Source organism: Rattus rattus, chromosome 3 (genome assembly GCF_011064425.1).
Source record: "Rattus rattus isolate New Zealand chromosome 3, Rrattus_CSIRO_v1, whole genome shotgun sequence".
NCBI classification, from domain to species: Eukaryota; Metazoa; Chordata; class Mammalia; order Rodentia; family Muridae; genus Rattus; species Rattus rattus.
The window spans coordinates 32,844,920-32,854,648 of NC_046156.1; the positions used below are offsets into that span (position 1 = coordinate 32,844,920).

Genomic DNA, 9,729 nt, shown 5'->3' on the forward strand with positions numbered 1-9,729 from the left:
CCCTTGCCCCACCTCTAAATAAATAAAATATACTTTCAAAGATAGCTTTAAAAAGATAACTTAGTATTAAATTTTCATTTTGATTTCATTTAATATCAATGAAAATGAAAGTGCTCACCTATATGTATAAACAAAGGTCTTTTTATGAGTGGGCAGTCTCTCACAGTCAGGGAGATAGAGAGTATTTTTAATATTACAGAAGGGTACCTGACATTACACCATTTATTAACAATCTGTCTTATTGTTAGAAAGCAGAAAACTTTCTGATTATCTCCTGGATGCAGATTAAAATATTTTCATTTTTTAAAGTAGTTTGACTATCAGCAATAATCTAACTCATTTGATGAGGAAAACAAACGTCCACTGTTAAGGCCTGCATAAGAACACACAGATGACTATAACTATTCTCCAGACACCGTAGGAGTAACGCATATGCACGTTACTCAGAGACTGGCAGCAGGCACAGGGCCGGCACTGGTTCAAGCCAGATGGGGTCTCAGCACTGAAAGGGGGATGGGGACATGCGTTCCCACCCCTAACCAAGAAGCTACGTGCAATTGACAGCAGCGTGCACACGCACGCACACACACACACACACACACACACACACACACACACACACACCTCAAACAAAAACTTGTAAAAACAACAAATCAGAAGCCATAATATACAAACAAAAACTAGAAAGAAAAGTAATCTGAGGAGAACAGTCTATGCAAACACCCTTGAGTTTGCTCTGTGTGGGCCACCTCTCCCTTGGGCCTGGGGCCTACCTTTATATACCCCGTGAAACGCCACCAGAGAAAACTAATCTTTCTCTTTCAAGCTTATCTTATTGTGGTTTGTTTAGGGTTCTTGATTATCTGTCTGTTTTCTGAGAGAAGGGAAAGGTACGAATTGGATGGATGAGGAGGTAGGGAGGATATGGTAGGAGTTAAAAACAGAAATTGTGATCAGAACATATCGTACGAAAACATCCTTTTCAATGGAAAGAGAAATGTGTCTGGAGAGAGAGAACTCACCAGTGAGGAGCACTGGTTGTTCACGCAGAGGACCTGGTTCAGTTCCCAGCACCCACATGCTGGCTAACAACCATCTCCAACTCAAGCCTATGTGAGGGCCTCTTGCATCAGATTTCATGTGCTATACACTCACACCCGGGGGGGGGGGAACTACATAAAAAAAAAACCTTCTAAAACAAAGTAAGAATAACTAAACACAGAAATGAGATACAAAGTAATTTGAATAGCACATCCTAATACAGGATAAAAGCGACTTTCAATTTTTTTCCTTTAAATGTTTTGTTTTCTTTTGTTTTGTTTTGTTTTGCCATTTTGGTGTCACTGTTGTTCAATTGGTTGCAAACAGTCCAATCAGCAAGGTAGACTTGGAACTTCATTCACTCAATCTAGTCTCAATTTTACTTCAGAGTCAAGAAAGTAGGCATAAAGTTGGGAGGCTCAGATCACTTCCTTAAGTGCTTGATCTCAAAAACAAAAGCAGCAAGCCTCAGCTTTGACCTCTTTCTTAAAGCAAAACAAAAAAAAAATATTACTTGGAGTATATGCACAACAGTGAATTTATATACACGGTCAGGTAGCCTTCTAAGCTTCTACCTTGTCCTCTACTAAACATTATGAAATTAGGAATAAACAAAATTGGCATAAAAAAATTAAAATGATTTACTGTGTTACAGGAATATAGCTTGCTAAATTCATCAATGAAGTAAATGTAAAAATAAACTCCTATCGCATGCTTATTTCAAGCTTATAATTAATTTTTCTTCTACAAAAACAGTAACTTAGGCATGCCAGGTAGAGTAGTAATAAAGGCTTTCTGAGGATGAAAACACACAGCATAAAGAAGTCATCGCCCCTACTGAGAAGTTTTAGAATGCACCATCTACCACAGGAGCTGTTTCTGAGGGCCACCAGCTTACTGCTGTCTTCACATCACCTAGTGAGAGCTAACTGCTCTAACCAGGCCTAGATGATAAACAAAACATAAAACATAGACCGATGCTGGAACAAGTTAGCATTTGATGGATACTGCCTAACCTAATCTTCTGGATCGAAATGACGGACTAATACCTACGAAGAACACACGAGACACACTCCATCGCCCCTCCTCACTCCTTTCTAAGCATGTCTAATTAAAACAGCTTTCCAGAACTCATAATTAGATACACGATATCAAACGTTGGCCACCCTTAGGATGGTTTGCAAAAAAAAAAAAATTAGCAACTACTAACTTACAGGCTTAACAACACTAATAGAGAATGTTCTGCATGCATATGCAGATGAAGGCAGCGAAATTCTTTAACAGACTCTGAGTCTCCCAGATACGGTGTGTGTGCCTACCAGCCACAGCGAATGCAGCCAAAGCTGTCTGCTCTGTGGAGAGCCTGTTACAGTCTAGGCGCAGTGAACACCCTGAGTGACAGCAGAGAGATGCAAATCTTTGCAGGAATCCAGCCAAATGTTTGCCAGTTCCCATCCTGGCCCAGGGTTCACTAACAAATGCACTTTATCTTTTTGTCTGTTACAACTAGAGAACATTAGCTGAGGGCAGATAAGACAGTGAAAGGGTAGTGTGTTTGAGGTAGTGTGTTTAGCATGTATGAGGTCCCAGGTTAAATTCCCAGCACAAAGAGGATTTAAAAAAAAAAAAAAATTGAGCAGTAGAAATTTCCTTGTCTTTGAAATGCATAGCCTTAAGGATTGCATTTACAAAGGTGTCATGTCAAATAATATAGACAAAAGTTTGCACAGAAATTTTCCACTCCCTAAAAGTGTCGTCGGAGCTCCAAAAAATTACTGGGGGTGGGGGGGGGGTATTAAACATACTATATTGCACTGGACTCTATATTTATCTTTGAATGTTTCTCATTATAAAATGTTCCTATAGGAGAGCTATCTCAAAAGCTGTTGCCTGTACATGGGATATGTTCTTCTAGCTGGGCTGCCTTGTCTGGGCTCAGTAGGAAAGGAAGCACCTGTCTTCCCAGAGACTTCAAGTACCAGGGTTGGAGGGATACCCAGAGGGGCTCCCATCTGATTAGAGGAGAAGGGGAGGGGAAATGGGGTAAGGATTGTGGGAGAGGTTACCAGGAGGGAGCCAGTGAGTGGAATGTAAAGTGAATAATTAAAAAATAAAATAAAATTTAAAAGAAATACAAAAATTAAAATGTTCCTGCAAAAAAAAACCAAAACACTTCAGACTAGATTATTGTAAAAGAAATGTTATTACAAGCAAACTTAAATTATATATTTTTTCATATTTACTCATTTTTATTTCATGTGTGTATATGATTTTCTTGCATGTAAGTTTTACCACATGCATGCGTTACTCATCAAGGTCAGAAGAGGGCCTCAGATCTTCTGAAATTGGAGTTGCAGACAGTTCTTAGCCATGTGAGCGCTGGGAACCAAACCCTGGGTCTTCTGCAAGATCAGCAAGTGTTCTTAACCGCTACCCCATCTCTCCAGCTTCCAAAATTTATATTTTAAAATACAGTCTCTAAATATACTTCATAAATTTCAGCATGTGCTTGTTCTCAGCAAGAAACAAAACACGTAACTACTTTACAAGTGACCACATTTTACCCAGGCGCTCTGTCTGGAAGCCCCTCAGTGTTCTCAGTGCTGTCTACCTGTGTTAGGTCAAAGCTGAAAGCACAGACTTTCCTTCAGATAATTTGTAATTCAATATGGGTACAACTGAAACAAATGTATACACTACAAAATAAAGCTATTCTATAATAACCATCTCTAACTGTGTGTTGATATAAACTAATGGTGCTGAGCATTTTGTAGGAAATACCATACTCTTTGCATATAGTTGTAGTAAGTACATTTTCAACAAGTAAAACTGGCAAGACACCCCATGAGACTCACGACATAAGTCTTACCATTTGATTGACGAAGAATCTGAGATCTTAGGAAAGTATAAGATTGGATCGATTGTATACACCTAGTGTCTGAACCACTATTTGAATTGGGTCACATCTGAACTGTCTCTAGTCTACAATTTGCACATGCTTTCATATTAAGTAAGACCTTTTACATCAAGTAATGTGCAATTTGATTATCACCACATTCCCATCATATAATATGGAAGCTGATATTCACTATGAATACACTCTGTAGTAGGCACTTCTCTGCACTCTACATTAAGCCAAACAGATTCATCAAACCCCTACAAGGAAGGATTCTACCTCAACCCATTTTACAGATGAAAATATTGAGGCTCAGATTAAAATGAGTACACTGCTTAAGATCACCTAGCTAGCAGGTACAGGAATCAGGACTAAAAGCCAAAGCTTATCACTCTAGGACAGAAATATTCTATATTGGGGGGATGGGAGTGTAGATATAGAACAGAGAAAGAAGCTGGAGAAATAGCTCAACAAATCAGGGATAGCCTTGCTCTTGCAGGATAGAAGAGCTCAGTTCCCACTACCCACACCTGAGGGCTTACCACTATAGGGAAATCTCTGGCCTCCAAGAGCACCTGAACACTCCCACACACACACAGACACAGACACAGACACACCACACCTACAAATAATAATAAATAAATAACCAAAAATGGCAAAGGAAGATAACCAGAATGTCTTGTGAGACAGGAAGGTGATTTGTAGAGGCTCAGGAAGTAGAAAGTGCTGGAAGCCATCAGGCCGGAGTAGTCATCTCTCATGGAGGAGAAAAGAATGAGCAGAGACAGCTACGCCCCCAGTCTGATAAAAAGAGCAGGAGACGAAATGGATACAAAGTGATGACTCTCCTTAAGAAAGAGTGAAGTATCCAATTCATTTGCTCTGAGAAGAAACTTAAGCCATTAAAGGACTTGAAAGAGGCATGGTAATACCCCTGCTCTCTTCCCAAAAAACTGCCAGCCCACCATTGCCAATCTATCACACTGGAAGAAATAACAATCACTGGGGAAAACCTGACTCGATGTTTTCAGTCTTTCCCTTAAACTGGCATTTATGCTTCTGCCTCCCCTTGTGTTTCTTAAAAAAAACAAAAACCTTCCGATGGTGTGGAAGCTCGAAAGGGAGATGTAATTAGCATAACACGTTCCTCATTCATTTTCATGCCACGACATGGTGGGGTTCCTGGTCAGTTTACATATATAGCTCTTTCTCAGAATGGCAGCAAATCAGATGAAGAAAATGACAATGGAACTCTATCCAACTGAAGAAATAAGCTGAAACCTAGAGTCCATCTTAAAAGTAGAGTTTGAAAATCCATTTACCAGAGGGAAGGCGATGGTGCCCCAGCATCCTTAGGTGGCATGTCTTAAAAGATACATTCGGTGAGGAAAACTAAGTCTAATGGAATTTCCTCTCGTACTTAAAATAAACCAGGTCACTGAGATGGGTCTGCACTATGGTATTCTGTTTCTTTTGATTCCAGTTTAATTCCATCAAACCATAAATTCCCTCGGAAATGCCGTAGACACCTCAGTCAGTGCAATGCCAGAATTTCAGCATATGTTATTTTGTTTGATTTTAGACAAAATAATCATAATCGCAGTCATCATAATGTGGGCACACTGCTCCGTGTTGTTTTTCTAACTTATGTCAACAGCCTTCAGGATGAAGTATCTGTGTGGCTGTAAGCTGAAGGTTTAAAATAGAGTGCATGATCTGGTGGGAAGTTGAATTCAGGAGAAGAAAAGGCCTAGCGTACACATAGCAAAACCAAGGTAACTTCCTAGATTACAACAACCATCTCTCCCCACTTCCCAAGGCCACTGAAGTTAAATATACCTCGATGTATTACGTTCAGCTGTAACTACACCTGTAATATACATTCATCTGAACCATGACCCATTTTTTTGTCTCAAAAGTGAAAGGCAATTATGACAGTTAGGAGACTTGTCTTTTTTTTTTCCAACCTAAGATCCTTCTGAAAGGATCTCAGCAAGGCCCCTCATGACATTTATTTGCTTTGCAACACATTTATTTATATTACTGCATTTCGATAACTCGTTGATAACAATTATATTTTTCACTTAACTCACAAAGTAAACAGACCATGAGGCCTTTGGCAAATATGAGCATGTAATATGATGCCTAAGTCTAAAATTCAATTATAATTCCATGCTACAGTTAAAGAAAGACTCCAACGACTCACAACAGCAAATACGAAATTAACATATATAAATAAATGCGGTTTAAAATACCCACCCCTAGCAGAAAGCTTTTTGGTGTTGATAATTTTGGCAGCATACTCTTGTCCAGTAGGGATTTTCATGCATCTTCTCACCACTGAGAATGCCCCCCTGGAAAGCAGTAATTAGCAAGTCATCAGTATAATCAGATCCAGTATCCACTTGCAAACTCACAAATCTGAGCAGTTTGATGAGTCTTTAGTGATCTGTCAAGTATCAATATAATAAAAAAATATCATCTAGGAAATGAACGAATCTTCCCTGCCGAACCAGATCCTTTCTAATGTTGTGGAATAAAAGTAATTTTTATTTGACTGGAAACACACAGATTATTAATCAACAAAATAGAAGGACATGCCAATTATAACCACTCTTGTTTGCACATGAAATTTGAAAACAATTTATAATTCACACTCATAAAACACCAAATGCTCATGGCAAACCCTGCAAAAAGCAGAGCCCGGGAACAGAAAAAAAAAAAAAAAAAAAAGAAAAAAAAAAAAACAAAACAGAAAACTGCTGCATGTTTATTTCGGTAGAAAACATAATTAACGTGGTTCCAAGTGAAGTAAATATGGCGATTGTTTTCATTAAAACATAAATGTCGAGCTCACTGGTGTGCTTTAACAGGTCCTGGGCTAAGGTGATTTCTCTCTGCCTGGTTTGGGCTGGGGGAGGGGAGAGATTTGAATTAAGCTGCTCTTCCGACATGTCTGCATGTTTCAACAGCTGATCATCTATAAAGATATCATTTTCACTTGATTTAAAAAATGCTCACACTTCCTTGTATGCAACTGTACTAAAAACCTACAACACACACACACACACACACACACACACACACACACACACACACAAATGCATCCTTTCCCTGACAGTGGAAATTAGCGATAGAAGGACTGGTTTGGGGTTTGATGCTTGGTAAACCAACACTCCCGCCTGGGTCTCTGGTTGTCCCCGTACAGATCTTCAGTAGGTACCCAGTCCCTTTTAACATCTCAAAGTAGTTCTGGCACTTCAGTGGAGGAGGTCCTTTTACACAGGCTAGGCTACCCTGGGGAAGCGCTCTCCCGGGCTCCAGGGCTTTTCTCTCTGCCTAGATAAATAAATCCTCTCAGAAACGAGGTACACGTAAATCCTTGAATGATGGTGAGCGAGTCATCTTAGTGCAAAGAAGGATAGCGGATTCAGGGCAGGGACGTGGGTTCTGTTGGGTGGCCTTTTCCTGGACGGAACAACTACTTGGATGCCGAACCAGACTCTCCACCAAGCCAAGTTGAACTTTCGGCATCGATAAACAAGGCACCATCTCTGAGAACCAGTGCTCATCCTAACCTGGATCAGACCGCAGATACACCGCGGGCTGAGCAAAAGACATCTACGGAAAAGGTGATAAATGTTGCATTTTACATGCAATCTCCTTTCCTCCCCGAACACACACACACACATTCACACTCGCGTGCGCGCACACTTCTCAGGATGACAGCTACAACTGCAGAGATCGTAAATTCACTAAGTCTCCAGTGGAGAGGTGGAGGACCCGAGGAGATGAGCTGGGGATTCGGGGCACCCGCCACACTAGGGCAAAGGTTTCTCCCCACTGTGCCCCACCCGCACCAAGCCATGGTCCGTCACCCCGCCTCGGCCCGCGGGCTCCCTGTCCCCACGGGGGAGACGAGGGGTGGCGGGGAGGAGATGCCAGGCAGGGACGCTTACTTTCCGAGCTCCTCGAAGAGCTGATACTCGTCGGTGAACCGGGTGCAGGTGGTGGTCGAAGCCATGGCGGGGTCTGGACAGTGCGACGGGCGACACGCGAACAGACGCGGCTTCCCGGGACTGGCACCGCCGCGCTGTCACCCGGGGCCGCCCTCACTTTCCTTGTCCGAAAGTAGCTCGCCCGCGAGGGAGTGCGCGCAGGGGCGGGGCGCGCGGGGCGAGGCGGCCAGACCAGCCCGAGCCGCGTTCTTTCCTCCTCCTCCTCCCGCCGCGGCCGCCGGGCGAGCGCTCCCGAAGGGGCGGGGGGGAGGTGTCAGGAGGGGCTGCCGCGGTCACCGAGGCCGCACGGAGAGCTCAACGTAGCGCCCGGGGTGGCGGGCGGCAGTGGCCAAGAGTGAACACCCAGCGGGTCGCTCCTGCGGGCGGAGGCGGCGCTGGTGGCCTGCGCTCCCTCCCCACGGGGCCGCAAGGCTGGGAACCTGCGGGCGACAGAGTGCGCTCACTCGGCTCAGGCGAATCTGGCAGCCGCGGCTCCTCCCCGGCGCCTCCTCCCGCCTCTCCCCGCCCAGCGAAGCCCCCTCCTCGCCGGCCCCACACCTCCCTCTAGCGACTCCAGCCGCGTCCCTCCGGGCTGCTCTCCCGCAGCCGTCTAAGGAGACCGGAGGGAGGAGATGTGCAGAGCCGCGGGGAGCGTGCTTAAGGGGACGGGACCGAGATGTCGCAGTGACCCACGAAGGGACGGAAAGATGAGGGACAACCCGGGATGTCTCTACCCCGGCAGTGATGGCCGTGATGCCGGGGAAACCGAGAGCGGGATGCAACCCTTGCATCTGGGCGCGGTTCGTGTTTACTGCTCCCAGACCCCGGCCCTACGTCCCCCGGCTCACAGCGACTACCGGGGGCTGCCAGCCCTGGCCACCTCTGCTGCGCCTGGCGGTCCCTTAGCTAGGAGCAAGGATGGTCAGGGCACCACGTTTCGATTCAGTTTTTACTTTCACCTCTTCGCCCTCCTCTCCCGTCGTTTTCCCAACTAGGGCGATCCCTAAAAGCATTTGCTTGGCCATAAATCCTAACATAATGAAAGCAAGAAGTGCACCACTCTGCCACACCTTCCTTCCTCTCCAGAGTAACTCCCCTGTAACCTCAGCAAGTTCTGATAGTAAGAAGGGCTCTCGCGAGATGTCCCACTGTTGGTGGCAAGGGGTGGGGCGTTAGGAAGCTTGGCTGCGGGTCACGCGACCCAGAAGGAGGCTGACGTCATTAGCGTCACGTGAGCGTGTCTAGCCTGTTTCGCTTTGCAGAGGGAGAAGGAAAGGGAGAGGGAGGTTACAAGTTCTTTGCTTGCAGTCTCAAAGAGCTGGTCAGGTAGGGGCACAGGAATGTACTCCCTCAAGGGCTATCTGGAAAACTATTTAAGAGTTCAAGAGTGTGGCCTACAATTAAACATATGTGACACAGTTGCTTAAAAGTGAGCATGGAGAAAAAAATTAGCATGTAAGGTAGGTAAGTTGTAACTGGCTGCTAAGATCATTTCGGGGCCTTCTTTCCAGTTCCCAGTCTTTAATAAACGAGGCAATTGCAGATTTAGAGGACTATGGAAAATAGAAACATCATGAAGTTTTTTTAAAATTTTTTTCTTCAGATTGTTGCTTTTTGTTCTACAGCAGGAAACCATAAAATCCTTCACTTCTATTGCTTATTTGCTCATGCTTAGAAGGATCACGTCATGGACTTAAAGTTCCACAGCGGGAAGATGATAGATCACTTTCAGTTAGGGGAGCTCTATAGGTTGCTTTTTCTGGGCGGCTATTAATTTCTTACCTTGCCCACTGT

The 9,729-nt window shown here is 44.1% G+C and overlaps 1 protein-coding gene across 3 annotated transcripts in view; it reads right to left on the minus strand.

Moving 5' to 3' along the window:
* Nucleotides 1-8,424, minus strand: part of Camk2d (calcium/calmodulin dependent protein kinase II delta) — a 264,785-nt gene extending 256,361 nt beyond the window's left edge. For 2 of the 3 annotated variants that reach the window (XM_032897359.1, XM_032897360.1), the window contains exons 1-2: nt 7,897-8,424; nt 6,197-6,291 (exon numbers count right to left, since the gene is read on the minus strand). In XM_032897359.1, coding sequence (XP_032753250.1) covers nt 6,197-6,291; nt 7,897-7,961 — 160 coding nt within the window. In that variant the 5' untranslated portion in view covers nt 7,962-8,424. The remainder of the gene's footprint in view (nt 1-6,196; nt 6,292-7,896) is intronic. The other variant, XM_032897361.1, reaches the window with a different exon arrangement.
* Between the last annotated feature and the right edge of the window lie 1,305 nt (nt 8,425-9,729).